Raw genomic sequence first — 18,900 nt, forward strand, 5'->3', positions numbered from 1 at the left:
CGAGTTTCGTATTAGCACTGGTTTATTTCCGTACTCCTAACAATTAAGCATATTATTTGTAATTATCACTGATGTATTTTTATATTGATAGCCCTAACAGACACTTTATCTTTCATTTCACAGCAGTGTATCGCCATTATCGACTAATTGAGTTATGATCATAACGGTCCAAGCTAAGAGACATTTATAATTTTGGGATCAATTTGTACAGACTTGTAGCAAAAGATATAACTAAAAAGATTTTTAAAAAAGACATCTTAATAGTTACTTTGACTACCAATCAGTGCTTGGTCTCAACCACATCGTATCGATTCTTTACCTCTTGAATCGATATGTGTATCGATATGGCAAAATTATCGATTCATCGATGAATTATTTCACGCCAAGTGGTTAACTATTAGCACCAAACCTCAGTCAGGTTATTTTTAATGAATATATTCTTCATTGACATTGTCTTCATTGCGATGGTTCAAGGCTCTCCCATATTCCATCAACCTTTACAATTTGGAGGTGTAGAACCTTCAATTCTTTGTTACGTCTATTTTCTTACATGTCAACCAACTTTTAAGGTAATCAACGCTGCTTATTTTATTTCTTAATTTTCAGTTTCAAAGAATTCAAGTTTAGGATGAAGTCGAAAAACATTTAAATAGAAGATTCCATCGAAACTTATTTCATCGAAACCTACACACACGCATGCAGTTCATCCAGGGAGGGGTAACTGATGACAGAAGGAATGAGGTATTTGTGTTTCGTAATGTACCTTATCCGTAACAAGCTAGAACACAATAAGTAGTAGCCAATATACCTTTTGCACCTGCACTCTTTTAAAAAAAATAAATAGAATTTTGACCATTTACATTTCTCTTAGTTTTTTCTTATTCTTTTCTTAGTCTGTATACTTCCATCAGTTACAAAATGCTTTACATTTTGGCGATACAAAAGTATATATGGTATGGAAAATAAACGTCTTTTATTTTGTCTGACTTAGAAAATAAAAGTCTTGTTTCCTTCGTCCCCCCAAGAATTACGCACACAAAACTTCGATATAACCAAAATGAAGACTGTAGTTAAAAATTGTTGCAGCTGTTTTATATAGTTCATTTAATATGAATTTTATGTTCCATTCCTTGCCATTAATTTGAAATATGGCTCATTCACAAAAGGAACTTTGTTGTATGACATAGACAAACATTGGCCCCGAGTGGCCGAGTGGTCTAAAGCGCTCTCCGTTACGGACCACTGCCATCTCACCTCTGTCTGCGCCGGTTCAAGTCTCGGATTCAGCCAATATGGGTATGTGAGAAAGCTTGCCAGTAGCTTCTCGTGGGTCGGTGGTTCTTTCCGGGGTTTTCCAGGGTTCTTCCTCCACCATTAATACAGGCTGCCATGTATAGCCTATCGTGTACTGAAAAATGGCGTTAAACCCCAACAACAACAACGACACACACTTGTGTACCATCCATCACAAAAAGCTTGTGGCACTAGCATGTTTTGCACGATCAATCCATTTATTAGATTGCTAAGGAATTTCGCCATGCATCGTGGCCACACGAACGTAAAGTTGTTGTATCGGTTCTAATTGAGATAATAAAGTTATAGCAATTTAGATAAAGTAAAAAAAAAAACAAAAACATTTTGTGAATTAAAAATAGTATTTCATCAAATATGACTTCAATAAGTATTTATCTATGCCTATATGAGAATTCATGTATGCAAGTATGTATGTATGTATGCATGCATGCATGCATGCACGTATGTACGCACGCACGCACACACGTACGTACGTATGTATGTATATTTATTTGTTGGTATGTAGATAGGTGTATTTTTATGTATCTATATATGCATCTATGTATGTTTATTTGTTATTAGGAAGGTATGTATATAGGTAAGCAGGTATGTAGATAGGCGGACATTTGTGTAAATATGTATATATTTATGCATGTTTCTATGTTGGTACGTAGGTAGGCAAGTCGATAGGTAGGCCGGTAGCTAGATGGACTATCAGTTGTGTACGTATGTATGTATGTAAATTAAATATAACTGATATGTGAATCTTATTTGGCTTATATAGATGAATTGCGACAAAATCCTTTGCCTCTCTTTATTTCTTATTTCCTTGAAAAAGGTATAATTTTATTACATAATGAATAAAAGGTACATTCCTTAATTCATCGGATAACTGTTTACTTTTTTTATATATTAAAGAATGAAGTGTGTTGAATTTGTCAACATATAAAAGAACAAGTTTGACAGATGAGCACCTCCTGAATAGCATGACAAGTTGTATACAGTCGTTTGGCCAATTAGTTATGGATTACATACAAATAAAATTGGCCTATTGATCATGAATTACTGAAAATTGGCCTTCGTCTTGATAAAGAAAATATTTCAATCTCAATCTGCTATGCATAGTAATATTTATGAATTGAGTCTAAAATCGTCGATGTGATGCATTAGATGTTGATGATGATGATGACGACGAAGCTAATTCAGGGGCGCTTGTATGTGTATATGCAGTGCGATCCACGGAATAATGGGTGGGCACGTTTCCTATAGCCTGTTTTCTTTACAGTTAGATGGTTATAGTTATGTCATGGAAAAGTTCAAATTGAAGAAAGCTCCAGGTGCCTCATCGCCTGCCTCCCACTATCTTAGGTAGCCAAGGTTCCGATGTGTTAACCCTATCTACACTTTGTCGGATCATGCAGATATTTCGGTGGTTCTAGTCTGTGAATTCCGTTCGACGCGGCGGAAAGCCACCGCATCCAATCAAAATCAAGTTGTTTAAATTTAAAAACTGTTCCTACATGATCAAGACAAGGGGAGCACACAACTGGAATGGATTCATAAATAAGCAATTTTCTACTGCCAGTTTGTGTTTGTACAAATACATTCTATCTCTCAATTACACCTGCAGTGTCTTCTCTCTGGTTTATAGTCATACTTTAGATGTTAAGTTTACAAAATATCCTTTTGAAGTCAATTGCCTCCACCATTTTCGGCCAACGTATAATGCACCTCCGTTACACGCTTTTGGTTAATTGGCATTATATACTAAGGAAGACAACTCATGAAATCCAAGAGATGTCGCTAGGTCAAAGCACTGAAATATCTAAACGATCCTCCAAGGTGTAGGTAGGGTTAACACGCGGAACCGTGTCTAGCGAAGATGGCGTCCCACCTGGGTCTCAATTCCACAGACCTCTTGCTTAAGTGCTTACGTCCCCACTCCCACCCTCCCAAAAAATTAAAACACTCCGAGTATCAACGATCTTACCACCGATAATGATGATATGCACGATAAAATTTAGAGTGTAGGACAAATTTTCAACATTCCAGTCATAAAAACTCCGAATTTTTCTTGCAGCTGAAATAGTATAGTCTACAGTCATGAATAATCACCACAGCGTTTACATTGCGGTCTAGTATCGATTGATACAGAACTATTCAAATTACGTTACAATACAAACTTCTCTTAAAATTCGTGGTAATAATATTTGGAGAATTCGCATGGGTTGATCTGTGTATCAGCTAGTTACTGAAAATTACTTTTTACTTGTGAGAAAATACAAACATAACTGGTGCCCGGGGTAATTCCTTTTACTGTTGTGAATAGAGTAAAGGAGGTGTACACACATTCACACATGTATGTATGTATGTATGTATGTATGTATGTATGTATATATGTTTGTCTTTCTGTCTGTCTGTCCGTCCGTATGTATGTATGTATGTATGTATGTATGTATGTATGTATGTATGTATGTATGTATGTATGTATGTATGTAGTTTCCGAATTCGCTGGCTTTCTGCTATTACGATTCCTGATTTAAACCGTTTCTAATAGGTGTTAATCACGAGAGCATTTAGTGGTGACTATAAACATGTAGCCAGATATAGATGTCATAGATACATGTCAAATATAAATGATTCCCTTCCATCACGCATTATTTCTTTACTTAGCAATGTATGGTTAATCAACCGGAAAGATGGTTGACATTCTTTCAGATGTACTAAACCTTAATGCAAATGAAAGCTGTTTGCATCAAGATTGAGGACCAAATTTAAGGAAATTGATTAGTTTCAATGTTACCATGAGTAATGCTGAACTTTGACCTCTCTGTCAACCTTGGAGCTGGTGGAATTTCATTTATATTCATGAATCCTATGGAAACAAGTTGTCTCAGAATGCAAGATGATATCAACGCATGATTCGTTCTTGCGGTTAATTGACAACACCGATAATGTCCGAATATTGGAATATGGTTCTGTAAATACTGTCGCTTTTCCCTCCTAAATCTATCAAATTCCACTTTAGTTATCAAATAAACGGAGATAAAAGAGACTGGCCTTGTTTTACAATTTATTATTGGTACATCGATGGTGGGTTGTAATGGCGTTATTACAATGGCATGGTCATAAATAAACTAGATAGACGACATTTAGACCAAATGTATGGTAACGGATTTCTGACACGTAAAGTTAATTAAGTTATAACGTATTTCTCTTTTCTGTTTTAAATTGATTTTCTGATACTAATTTAATATAATGTCAGGATAATATTGCATTTTTTTATAGCAACCAATTATCGCCACATTTATTACTTAAAAACGATGATGACTAAGAAATTATATATATATATATATATATATATATATATATATATATATATATATATATATATATATATATATATATATATATATATATATAAACACATTTTTCTGCAGTTACTATTTGGCGAGGTTACACTTCACTTGACCTAAGAGAACAATATAACAAATCAGAATGACCTCTCGGTTAAATCGGATCACTTTTCCAATCTGGTTTGCATACGTTTTTGCATTTGGGGCTTTTAAAATGTAGCTTCTCTCATTTTAATACAAATCATCCCCAAAGCTAATACAAGTTGGACCATTAACATACAAAATATTGAAATGTAATATTGCTAGCTATTTCAAGTAAAAGCAACCGAAATGCCCCAACTGTCCTACCTTAGTAAGGTTATTTAGTCTTATCAATCACTGACCCAATTATTTGATTAGTTTTTCCTTATAAATGTTTGACACGCGGGAGGAGACCTGAAATGTAAATTAAAGTTATATGAAATGACTTATGGTTATTGGATATCACGATGTTTCAAGGGGTGGAGGTTGGCGGGGCGTGTTATTTTCAATGTTTATACTAAATAAAATGAGTATATTGGGGCGTGTTATTTTCAATGTTTATGTTAAATAAAATGAGTATGTTGACTGATGATAAGTATAACGCTCCATATAAACTGTTTAGTTCTCAAATGGATAGATGGAGTAATGTCCCTTTTGACAAGTTGTAATTGTTGCCGTATATTAATGGCACATTTTCTAATATGATTTGTTAATTTATGTAGACTATTTTATGGTCATAACTCGGTGATTTTCATCTCATAATGAACATGTATTTTCCTTTAATAATTTAAATGATAACCTAATAATCATAACGTCTGCTTTGGACATTATGGCCAAAATTTAAAAAATACATAGCTTGTTACTATGTGTATTCACTAAAACTCATTGACAGTTTAATCCGTAATTTTTGAAGCACCCTGATATTTTCTCACTAGATCTATCTAATTCACTTTGACTTGGATATTCGTTATGGTCAAATACGCGATACTTTGTGATTAGACACGATATTCCAGTGGAAAATAAACACATTTCACTTGTGGTACTAAACGCATATCCTCTGAATGACAAATGGATAAACAAATCAACTTGAAGATTTCAATAAAATTAAATTACATTAAATGATTGGCAAAGTCGGAATCATAAACAAGTCTGGCAAATTGTTGTTTGATTTAAAGAAATATACAAACTAATTTATTAAACTTAATTTCTGATAAAAGGATCAACGTGATGAAAATAAAAGACCAGGTTTTCTCCTACGTACAACGTTAATACTGTCTGTGCTCAATTAGAAAACGGGACCAACTTCAAATAACATAGACCATGATTTGCCCTCGCATATAATGCGCCCCAATATCTGGATCTGTTTGGTTTGTTCTACTGATTAATCCAAATCGGCTAGCGCTTAATGCTACGGATGATTTCAGTCAATGAGATTTGCATCTGATTCCGGCTTATAAGCGAGTAAAGACTGTATTTCCTGATCACACTTCTTTCACTCGTCTTCTTTGGGAGCGTTCGTTACTACGTCATTAAAATAATACTTCGCATTGTATTGAAATACAATTGTAAACTTTTGCAATAGAAAGAGTACTGTTATTTCGGAAAAATGCTTAGTCTACACAATTGCATATATATTTCTTAATACGGCCGTTTATCGGTTCGAATAATTACGAGTAATTGAAACAAGATTCAACGCAAGGTATGAAAATTTTATGAAAATTGGATGAAATATGTCTAATTGAAAAAGAGTTGAAGTTGTACATGTTCTATTAGTAAATGTTATCTACTTGTTCTGCTCGGTAAGGCAAGTTTCCAGTCATCTGATTACGCAATGATTCATACGTAGCGGCCATCAAAATAGTCAGTGGCCTGTTGGAACATCTGCTGTAATAGTTAAATGACATATGCTTCCCTCGGCTGATGGGTCAAATATATGGTTCAAGTGGAGATAACCTGCGTTACGCACAGTTAAATTTCATCAGTTCATAGCATTCATCCATCAAATACTATTCAAGCATCAATACGAACATATTTGTGAACATATCAATGACATAACATATTTGGTAACAAAAACTTTTTCACCCTGTCCTTCTTGAGCTCTCATAGCTATCGCTGATTGACAACTCTTTGGTCATAAAAAAGCCATTGAATACACAACACCGTTCTGGGCAATGATCAAATGTAGGTCTAACTGATGCAGCCTAATTTCAGAGCATGACTGTGCAATTCAGGATAGAATTATGTAAATAGAGGGCTGATATACCGTTGTATACTCCACAATCGTCTACAACTGTGACTCGTTCCTATTTATTAACCGAGTTCTCGCTTGTATTTCATCATAATAACATGTTATCACCATGGATATAAAAATCCAAGATTTATATTCAGTCGACTAACTTATGAGTTATAATTTTATTCCCGACTTGAAAGATAATTGGAAGAAGCAAATTAGGATATCAACAAACATCAATGCACCTGCGCAGTGACCTTCCGTTTCCTTTTGATTTTTTCTTTCAAAGATGGCGCCAATTTTACTGACTGCGGTCTATCATATATACCGTCCATTTGCTCTGGGCTTGTCTTAAAAGTCTGAATAATCTCAAGTTGCAGTAACTGTCCCGACAGCTCGCTCACTTCCTGTTCAAGTACATGCAGATTGAGGGAAAATTTATCTAAATCGCTTTTTAAGGTTCCATACGTTTTCTCAGTCGCTTCAACCTTCTCTGCTAATTCTTCTTTCATCTGCGACTTTTCCATAATCTCGCTCTGACACTCAACCAAGTGCTGCTCCAGTTCATGAAGCAAAGATTCGAGGTCCTGTACCTGCTTTAACATTTTCTGTCTTTTCATTTGAAGACTGTAGTTTCTTTTTGTCTGAGATACAGTAATTTTAAGAAAGTCTACCATACTCTCTTTCTGCTGTTTCTGTACATGTTTACACTTCTTTTCCTTTTCATAATTGTTTAGCGTTGATTCTAGAAGATTTAGATCAGATTCGATTTTTTCAAGTTTTTCTCTGTTATTATGCAGCAGTATATTGGCTGCCTTTACAGCCTTTTCTATCTTCTTGTGCTTCTCTTTCTGGAATTTCAGATCTTCTGCTCTCTTTTTCGTCATAGTTCTCGTTTCTCTGATGTAATCATTAATTTCAAACATATATGCCTCATCTCTTTCCAACCACTTTCTAGCAATGATACAAACCGCTTCTGCTTTTTCCGTCAAATCCGGAAACAACCGAAGAATAGGGAACGCTTTCAAGTCACAAGCTACGAGAATTCTCTCCGTAAATTGGGTATTTGTGAATAAATCTTGATGAATTCCAGTGCCCCAGCTCTTCAGAAGAATCTGCATATCCGTCAATCGTTTTTCAATGTCAGAGAGGTAGGTACTAATTTCTTCCGTGTATCTGGTAGACACTTCCAGATGAACTTCCGCCGAATTGTAACTTAAACAATTGATCCTCAGCCTCTCCAGAACATTTGTTTTGAATTTATCAATAAGGACTTTCATACTCTCTAGTGTACTTCTAATGTTTTCCCAGAACTCAGAAATGAATGCAATTTGGCCTTCATCCACAGAAAACGCCTCGCGGAGCTGGTTCAGCAGGGTAACTATTCTGACCTCAGCATCTACCACTTCCAGGTTAATATTCTTCCGCCGCAGGACATTGTTTGCACTGAGGAAATTTTCATTACACTTAACAAGGTATTCCTCGAATCTGGCCTCGTCAGCTTCGTCGCATTGATAGAATGCTAATTTGATCTGTTCAAGGTCTTTTTCCGTCTCGGAGACCTTGGTGCGCAGGAATTCAAGACTGTCATAGTACGCCCTCTGCAGACCGGCCCTCACTGCCGCCAACATACTAGGCTTAATCTGCATCTGGCTCTGAAAATAAAAAGTAGTTCGGAATGAAATATTTGCTGGATGTGTCTCTTTATCACCGCTGTTAATAAGTTCGTATTATCTACTAAATAAGTGTTCGTAGGAAATTACCAGTTAATTCAGAATTTTGTCGGTTTGTGCAAATCCTTGACCTTTATTCAATTATCACGTTTAAATTTTCGTGTGGGTGATCTTTACTCTAATGTCAGGGAGGAGAATAAAACAGGCGTGTCTTTTTGGAGTAAGTGTCAACATGAAACTCAATAATATCTAGTAATTTGCAATTTTTTTTAAGAATGTTGGCTCTCATAAGTGAAGAAAGAAAACTGATCAACCGTTTTCAATAGGCAAGACTTTTAAATGTATTGAGATTTAATGTAATCTTTGGCCAGTGATAAAAAGAATTTCTTTCTTTCTCATTAAAACCATGTTCTTTTATAGTCAAAAACATTTTTTGTGAAACATGTCAAAGGTTTTAGATACAAGTTTCGTTAAAGAATTGTTAAAAAAACCTGTTATTACTTGCATATTGTAAGGCATAACTGCTTCCTTTCCTTTGCAATACATGCAAAAATATAGATAATAAACTGAACCATTATCTCAAAAATATGACAGTTCGATGGCATAATTGTATCTCAAACGTTTTAATTTTCGACTTATATATTGCTGTATTTTATTTTCAGGCTCCGTTTAAAATGACAGAGCAAGGAATGTTAAAAATCTTAATATGAAATGAGTCCATAAAATGATTTAATGTCAGCAAAATTCAGTTATTGCAAAATGTAAAACTGCTTTATCCTTCATAATAAATTGTAGGTATGCCCGTACATTCGTATTTGTGATTCTACAAGATGCTGCAAGAATTTATTTTGAAAATTCACATGCAATGTATTCCAAAAATAAAACATTCAGGACAACTCCCGCTACCTCATTTTATAGGAAAGTTATCTGTTATTTTCACTTTTTGTCAGTTTTTTTATTAAAAAAACAACATCCACACCACCCACCACCCGTTTACTGATTCGTTAATTGTTATTTCTTGATCGTGTACTCCTTTAACAACACATAAACGTTTCGCTGCAGTTGTTTATATACCGACTTTTATAAAAGATATATCAGAGAATAATGTTTGGATAAATACATATAGTCAAGATAATAACACGATGACCCGTTGTTTGTTGAACCCAAATGTTAAAAAACAGACAGACACTATTCACAGTCGCTGGTGCACTGCAATATGAGCAGAGTTGGGAATATTCTCCGACGATCTTATTGTTCGACGAATTAGTGTCGTTTGTTGACAATACAATGTAAATACATTTAATTTGACGTTTCTTTGCTGTATAATATGTAATGCTCTGTACACAAACAATAACATCCAGACTGCATAGTCTGCATAAAACACTTAGACAGCAGATCCTGGTCTGGTTGTCTTGTTTCCATATTTACATTATAATGTGTTATCTGCTACTATTGTCTCGGGAGGAAAAACATCCAAAATCTATCAGGCCAAAAGCACCGTGTCATGTTGTATCACGTGTGTGTGTGTGTGTGTTAATCTAAAACTCATTCTTTGCAATCTGCCTCCGTTTGTCATTCGTTCCTTATGAGTTGGGTCATCGAAGACGATAATCACCAAAAGATCAATACACTCAGCTTAAAGTTGTTACGCTGTTATGCTGATATTTCTGAACAATACCATGGCAAAGAAGGAAAACAAAACGATACCATGTCATCGGTTCAAGGACAAAGACTCTGATTCGATTGAAAATGCTTTCCGTACAAAAGACTTGCAATTTCTAATTATGATATCGGGTGGTTCTGAGCAAATATGTTTGTGCGAAATGGGAAAGAGCGGTCTTTCTTATTTATTTCATCGAAATGTTATGCAGTAGCCATGCAGAGATAACAATGTATTTGTCCTGAAATATTCATATTTTATTATGTTCAATCTAAAGATGATAAGGAATAATAATAATAATAATAATAATAATAATAATTATTATTATTATTATTATTATTATTATTATTATTATTATTGAAACATTTAACTTTTGTAATTTTTCATAGAAATAGTGAAACGAAATTCTTTAGTCAATCGAAGTATGCAGATTAGGAAGGGACGACAATATCAGAAAAACAAACTTTTTTACAAGTCATGAAATGTCGGCACATGAGGTGAAGATAAGAACAGATTATAATGTTAATAACTGCAGAAGACTGTTTGCTTTTTTTTATTTTGCTTTGTTAATTTTAACATCGTTTTTAACACATTACTGGTTATATTTATGCTGAGAAAAGAAAGCTACGTGACCTTCCCAAAGACAAAAGAGCTCAAGAAAGCAGCTGCCTCGGGTTGCCTGGTCTAGTATTGAGCCCGATACTCGTTGATTTCCTACTCCTACGCTCTACCAACTGGGCTTCCGCTGATCTTATTTGCAATATGTGTGATTGCTCGAACTCTTTTTCTCTAATAATTAAACCAAGTCATCTAACTACTTCGGTAGCGCACTAATGGGGAAGTGTGGGGCGGGACGGGGAGGTCTTAGGGCGCTAAAGCCATAGGCGCAAGAGGTCTTTGGACGCAAACCCCTTTAGGCCATCATCGTCTCCCCATGCGCCATTTACCCTTAGTACGCCATTGAAGTACATACAACTTATTTCGTCGCACTTGCCTCTTATGAAGATATCAATGCAATGTACTGATTTATTCAAAAATACAACCTCCCTTGGAGGTAAATAATACACATAAGAAATTTTCTTTTTTTTTAAAACTATGTCAATCAAATAACACTAAAGGCTCTATCACCCCGTCAGCTTCTACGTTCACAAACAGATACTATACAAAGTATTAGATATTTTGTGTATCCCTTATAATACAAACCCAATAAGACAATTATTACCCTATTCCTACCATACAATGGTAGGATTCAACCCTAGACAATCAACGTATCCACTGAGCCACAGCGGCTCCTATCGTTTAATGAATGTCGAGAGGAAAATTATGCTTATAACGTTGTTCGACATAATTTGAGAAGATAGTATAATAAATATCGCAACTTGCGCAAGGAAAAAGGCGCTTATTTTGAAAGTCGAGAGGAAGCATTTTTCTCGACATAAGAAGAATAGTCTCAGAGCTGTCTTTATTTTATAATCGTGAGGAAGTGTTGAAACCACTGATCGAATAAATTCGGACACTATAGTAATTTGCAAGAAGTGTTGATAAAATTTAGGGCAGGAAAGTAAACACCAACATGTTACTTCGAAGACTTCTTTCCTTTTTGGGGGACGAAATCGTTTGAGACGGGAAGCAATCTTACCTCTGGGCCTTTTCTGGGTGTGTATTTACGAGAGGATCTGAGCTTGTCATTATACATTATGTTCGAAAGAACCATTGCATACATCTTGGACGTCTCTTTATCTTGGGAAGCGCAAATATTAAAATCCTAGAAGTAAATCCAACACAAATCAATAGACAATGGAACTTCATGAACTCTTGTCTGTTCTTTCGACGAATTCACGACCGCATTTCTTCCAAGACAAACATCGCTGAAGATATTCCACGAATTTCTGAAACTGCCCAGATTTCTCTATCCCTGTACTTCATTAAATTTCCCAGTGATTTATTAAACGGATTAATAGTATTTCGCATCTTCCGACCATGCTGAATGCATAAGATCACTCCTTAGGAAACTCCGGTATGTTATACAAAGTGCTGAGCAGCACAATCGAATTTAAGATGCGCAGAAGAAAACCATGCGGCGTCAGACACGGTAATTTGTGCGGGTTCCTATTCTCTTTAATGTAAGGTATCTAAATATATCCGATTATGGCGTGGCCATGCTATATCTGCAGTGTCTTGCGTTTGGAAATCATATTTTATCTCGATGAACCACTTCAGTGTGAAAATAGTACAAAATCCATCGCAAACAGTTTCTTCGATTGAGATCTAATCCCAAAGATACTTGGGTCAATATTGATCACGAAATCTATTGGGTAGACCGTGAAGCGTTTAACATCACTACTGCCAGACTTTCTACATATACTAAGCAAATCTTCTGAGATTACTTTCGTTTGATAATGACCTGTGTTGTGGGATCTAAAACGATTCTCTTATTCTTGAGAATTAGAACATTCTTCTCCTAAATCCTATGCGGATGTCATAGTCGGTACACAGGCTAATATATTAATTTTTAAGTATATTTCGTCTGCCATGAAATATTCCTTTATGGTCACTATCGCTTACTATCTTGCGCCGTTTGCCAATATTGCACTGTTTGCATCTAAACGTCATTCATTCATATGACCACGTGACTTTCTTCAACCAAACATATGTTCTAAGTCATACAGTAATAAAAAAAATATTCCTTTATAACTATCGTTGTCACCTGATGTTTTCTTTGCTTCTTTGTTAAGTTACGTTTTGATATGATATTTCCAACAAAAGGTTCTGGACATTTTAGTCGCTTGTGCATTTACAGTTATAATAAAGTCAGTGATAATTTCAATAGATGACAAAACAAGGTTTAAAGATATATATGAGTTTAGACTCTCCGTGGGGAGTAGACAAATTATTTTTAACGTATTTTTATTTTCAGCCGGGTCCTGGTCCAGTTATGGTAAAAAGCCAAACAGATTTCGTATACCTAATAAAAGAGATAGAAATAATGTCATGTTTACCAGTTCGTATCCGTAATGAGATCATATTGATACGTATCATATATATGGAACACAATTATTCTTTGCAAATATGAACAAAGACAAACAGGTATAGCTTTACAAAGAAACCCGGCAAATATCTGATCAATGATGATTGAAGCTTAGAATGTTCTATCTGTAGACTCATTCTGGGTCATTGTGTTAACACTATGGACCACTAATGAGCAACAATGGTTCTTTCTGGTTTTAAATCTCTGAAATCAAACTATGGCTTGTATATTAGCGTAGGTTTGTTTAATTTACAATTGTCTGCGGGCAAAGAATTGGACCTACTGCAGTGATGAATATAAAAACAAACATATAATATATTTTCAATCTGAGCGCAAATAAGATTGTCAGTTATTTTGAGAACTTCAAAGATTGTAAGCTGATCAGTTATTCGTGAAAATGGTTTCAAAGGTGTGTGTGTGTGTGTGTGTGTGTGTGTGTGTGTGTGTGTGTGTGATTTGGATTGTTAACGTAGCTTTAAAAAAGTTCGGTCATATCGCTCCGATGTCTGCAGTGTGGCATTTTATAATGATGTCCAGCACTGGGGCATCATGTCGCAGGTATGTAGCATTAAGTCCCACCTAGTCACATTATCCTGACACCAGGCCGGCCAGCCCTAACACTAACCTCTTAATGCTGAGCGTCTAGCGAGGAGGCTGTTAGTACCATACTTTTATAAGTCTTTGGTATGACTCGGCCGGGGTTCGAACCCGCGACCTTCTGGGGTTTCAAAGGTAGAACAACCAGTGCATTTATGTAATTGAAAAATGGCGATTAAGATATCGCCACCATCTTAATCAAGTAACGAACTTCAGCGTCATGAACCGTTATGACGTTTCATTGTTTGCAATACTGATTCGCTTATCCGCATTATTAACTCAGATATGGAATACTTTCATTCTGGCATGAAGATAAACAAGAAGAGAAACGTAATTAGTTTTCATACTCTAACGACTAATATACATTTCCATTTTCTTTTAAGGATATGATAAGGAACCAATCATTTTATTGGGGTGAGCTGGAGTTTCTTTCAAGCCATGTTATTTTTACCACAAGATAGTTTATTTTATTCAACTAATACAATAAGTATTGTTTTTGTCTTCTTATACAAATCAGATTAAATCAAACGTTTTTACGGGTCAAAAATGTGTTATCCCCCCTCCGCTACTAAAAATGCAACGGTCTGTCCATAATAGTTTTGTAACTAAAATGGATTCCTATGCGTGTTACGATTTTGTAATAATATTCCGATGTCATTGTCCCGTTATTGGTTTAATATTATCTAAACACGGAATCAGTGGAGGGTTATTTTTAAAAAAATCTAGATTCAGTAATAATAACAAAAGTCCAATTTCCTTTGCGTCATTGAAACACGATGCACAACAATCAACATTGACCTCTTTTGGAGTTAGTCAATAGCTGCGACATTTCGCTAGAAGTCTGAAGTCTACATGCATTGATAAGTTTCTGAATATGATCTAATGATTACAAAATGTGAAAATAGACTAGACCCCCTGACAAAAGCATTGTATTTTGCCTTGTATCTATCAAGCGTTTACACACTGTTACTTATGTTTGCAAAACTGAATTTTAGTGCGCTGACGTGTTTAATTGAAGCTAGCACGAAACTGACGTTGTTGTTGTAGATTTTAACGCCATTTTTCAGCCCAAGACAGGCTATACGTGGTGGCCAGTAAAAATGGTGGAGGAAGAGCTCAGGGAAACTCTGAGAAGAACCGCCGACCCACGAGAAGCTACTAGCAAGCTTTCTCACGTACCCACACATCAAAACTTGCGTAAAAATAATACTATATAACAGAACGCACTTAACACATTTCATGAAAACCTGATGCAGTACTTCTTCCAGAAACTTTACAGATTTCCTATTGAAAACCAAAACTGAGCAACTACAAATTCACCATCGTCAATCCACTCGCCGTCTACTGCATAACCGCTCTCCCCTATCCTCCAGTGACCCTGAGATCATCATACAAAATCCATTGCGTATATGATACGTTTTTATGCCGTGACTGCATGTATAATTTTTGATCAAAATATCTCAAAATGTCAATACGATCACTTTTTACATATTTCACCTTGCGTCCCATTCTGAGCGTGAACCAAGGATACACATTTCTCGCAAATGTGTACCAAAAGATGCCACATACCGACAAAGTTCCATGAAATTTCATCCCGTGAATTGGATATATAAAGAACAGAATGACGTAGAGAGGAATCAACAGAGAGAATATCAAAATAACCCACGACTTTGGACTATAACAGTGCATCAAAGTTGTATCGTGCTGAATGAAAGATGTTGATATATTATTCCATGTAAGTTGACTTTGAAAGACGATGATGCAGAAATGTTTCCATGAGAAGGCTGGTAGACCCCCATCCTTTTAATAGCACTGTATTGATCTTACGTATGTCAGTCAGGCAGATTAATGTGAACATTGTTAATATGCAATAGACATTTCTCAGTACCTGATTCCGATTCATTATAAAATGCAAAGCTGAAGCAATGTTTTGAGACATGACGTTAAAGAAATCAATAAGGTTAAATAACATACAAAAATGTTCGGGGGGGGGGGGGGCATGCAAAACGTAGTGTTGGCACATATACTGCGCAAATACTGCTTGCAATCCAATATTCCAAGGGGGAGGGGGGCTAGTTCATGTGGCGCAACAGTCATGTTATGCCTTGAAATCATTCAAAGTCTGAACTAATTAAAATCCTAACGTCATTTGAGGACTAAACTGAATACAAACCTAAAATCATTTTGAGGTCTGAACATGGTCAAATTCCTAAAATTATTTGAGGTCTCAACATGATTAAATTCCTAAAATCATTTGAGGTCTGAACTGATTAAATTCCATAAATCATTTGAGGTCTGAACTGATTAAATTCCTAAAATCATTTGTGGTCCGAACATGATCAAATTCCATAAATCATTTGAGGTCTGAATTTACTAAATTCTTAAAATCATTTGAGGTCTGGACTGATTAAATTCACAAATTATTTGAGGTCTAAACTGAATAAAATCCTGACACCTGAGGCTAGCAATTGTGTCTAACGTTTGTATTCACACCATCCTTGTCAGGTCTAAAAATAATATTGAGCTTCCAGTATCCAAATGTACTGGCGAAAGGGGCATTTGCCTTGAGTTGAATTAAACGGCTAACATTATTGGGAATTTAATGGACCTCCAAGTCAAAATGCCCCGTAATATGAGGCGTCGTAGCGGACGACAGCTAGTCAAATCAGAGCGTTGCCGTTGAAATTCCAATTTCACGTGTCGAATCAAAAATGCTTGTCCCTAAAATTCTATTTTCTAGGTTGAGATTTTAGTTTGTATCTGTTGAATTAAACAGTAGTGGTTGAAAGTTGTATTTTCTATGTCGAGGTATTTTATGGTGTCGTTTGAATTACACGGCGGTGGTTGAAATTTCAGTGTCATACGTCGAGAATTCTTAACTTACGTATTGGTTCAAAGCGTTTATGTTGAAAGTTTCATTTCATATGTTGAGTATTTAGATTTCATCTGTTGAATTACACAGCGCTGGTTGAAAAGTTGATGTCCAATGTCAAGTTTGTTGATTGTATCTTCTGAATTACACAGGGGTTGTTGAAATTTTAATGTCATATTTCGAGAGTTTCAATTTAACATGTTGAATCACACTGACTGTGCTGAAAGTTCCATTTCGTATGTTGAGTTTTTAGATTGTATCTGTTGAATTACACATCGGTGATTGGACATTTAATTGTGCTTGTCAGAAATGCTATTTTTATGTCGTGAAATTATGTGTTGGTGTTAAAAATAACATTACACAGTGTCCACTTTAACTATTCAAAGTATGATCGAGTATTAAGATGCATCATTCGTGTATTCAATTACGAGGCGCCATTTTATTTCATGCATTTACAGCCTGAAAGTTACCATTCACAGGTCGAGAACTGCTGAATTTCTAGAGGTCGCTTTCGTGAACGGACCACTTTATTTTGAAACAAGGAGGCTGCTTCTCGTTGCTGTGAAATTCAACAGAAGAAATATAAATATTCGCCATATGAAATGGAACTTTCATCACAAACAGTTACATTCAATGTGTGAATTAGGGATTCTCGACATATGCTATTAAAATTTCAACCACCGCTGTGTAATTCAAAAAATACACTGTAAAACGTCGACATAGGAAATAGAACTTCAAACCACCACTGTATAATTCAACATATAAAATCTAAAATCTCGATCTAGAAAATAGAACTTTAAGGACACGTAATTTGATCCAACACGTGATATCGGATTTCTCGACATACAGCATCGAAATTTTAACTGCAACTTTCTCATTGGACCAGCTTTTGTCCGTCACGGCGCCTCATACCGCAAACTCTCCGGTCCTCAAGCAGTACGAGTTACTGGTGAAATAAGTCGAAGTACCGAATCCAATATTTCAGATTCAACGCCTTTTCTCTCACTGTCCCACAGAACCTGCGCCTACATGTTTACGCTCTCCATATCTGGATCTGCCCCAGAATCCGGCATTTTATATCAGGGTTATTAATGCCCGTCCTTATCTATCCAAACATATTTTAGGGACATCATAATTATGATTACACCCTTCTTCCAAGTACGTTTAAAATTGAAAAATGAGCTGATAAATAACCTCAAGACGATAAATGGTGGTACATATGTACTTAAATATCATTTGTAAAGGCAATATAAATTAACTTCAAGAATGTCTACGTAGTTGATCCAAATCATACATTTATCGCCAGCTTTTCTAAACTCTCATGGCTACCGTTATAACACATCCGAGGGTCCATGATAAATTGTCCAATATCCACCCCATCCCCTTATTCTCTTTCTGTATTTTACACTCAAGAGGTATTTACACAGAAATCGGTGATAAGAGGAAAGCGAAATGCCTATACCTGTGAAATTGCGATTGTCCTGTCAAAAGATCCTTTTGTGTACGCTTTTACTGTCGTTTGCATAAATGCATAAAATAAAAACGAAACTTTTGCTTTATTGAGATGTGCGAGGAGAAAGTTGCCAATTCTTGTATTTTGTGGATAAACATTTGGGTACATAAGATAACTGGTTCAAGTCCAGTCCTTGCCAATGATATATCAAATACAGGGCAATTAAACCCGCTCGGTCAGGTCTATAGGTCTAGCATGACCGACTATTGAGAGAGAGAGAGAGAGAGAGAGAGAGAGAGAGAGATTTCTTTTTACGCTGAATCCCCAGAAAATAAGAGTCAGTGTTGAGTAAAAATGGAGAAAATATTTTTATTTTCTATACATTTTCTAAGCTTTAAACACCTATTTGAACTTGTTAAAGGAAGATAGAAATATATTGGAAAATTTGGAGAAATTCGATTAAGGGACGTTCGAGTCTTGTGCTTCATGGTAATTACTGGTTTGTACAAAACGCCATGTTTGATATAAAAGTGTTCAAATTCTATTTGTTTATGATTTTGTTAACACTACTGTCTACATGAACGAAATAACTTTGTTTCGATCATTAAGAAACTAAAAAGAGATTTCATTATGCTTTGGGCGGTGGACTGTGGTGGGGGTACAGTAAACCAACGATGGGTATGAGTTCAATCCGAGGAGAGTGGAGTGCTCTTATTC

At 35.6% G+C, this 18,900-nt stretch overlaps 1 protein-coding gene across 5 annotated transcripts in view; it reads right to left on the minus strand.

Annotated features, from left to right (window-relative positions):
* Window positions 1-6,364: 6,364 nt before the first annotated feature.
* Window positions 6,365-18,900, minus strand: part of LOC149798243 (uncharacterized) — a 99,178-nt gene continuing 86,642 nt past the window's right edge. For 4 of the 5 annotated variants that reach the window (XM_089963367.1, XM_089963368.1, XM_089963372.1 and 1 more), the window contains exon 2: window positions 6,365-8,555. In XM_089963367.1, the coding sequence (XP_089819493.1) occupies window positions 7,137-8,555 (1,419 nt within the window). In that variant the 3' untranslated portion in view covers window positions 6,365-7,136. Of the gene's footprint in view, window positions 8,556-11,872; window positions 12,768-18,900 lie in introns of those variants that run through there. The other variant, XM_089963370.1, reaches the window with a different exon arrangement.

The sequence above is a fragment of the Sinohyriopsis cumingii genome, chromosome 6 (assembly GCF_028554795.1).
Source record: "Sinohyriopsis cumingii isolate HCF-2022 chromosome 6, ASM2855479v2, whole genome shotgun sequence".
Taxonomy (NCBI): domain Eukaryota; kingdom Metazoa; phylum Mollusca; class Bivalvia; order Unionida; family Unionidae; genus Sinohyriopsis; species Sinohyriopsis cumingii.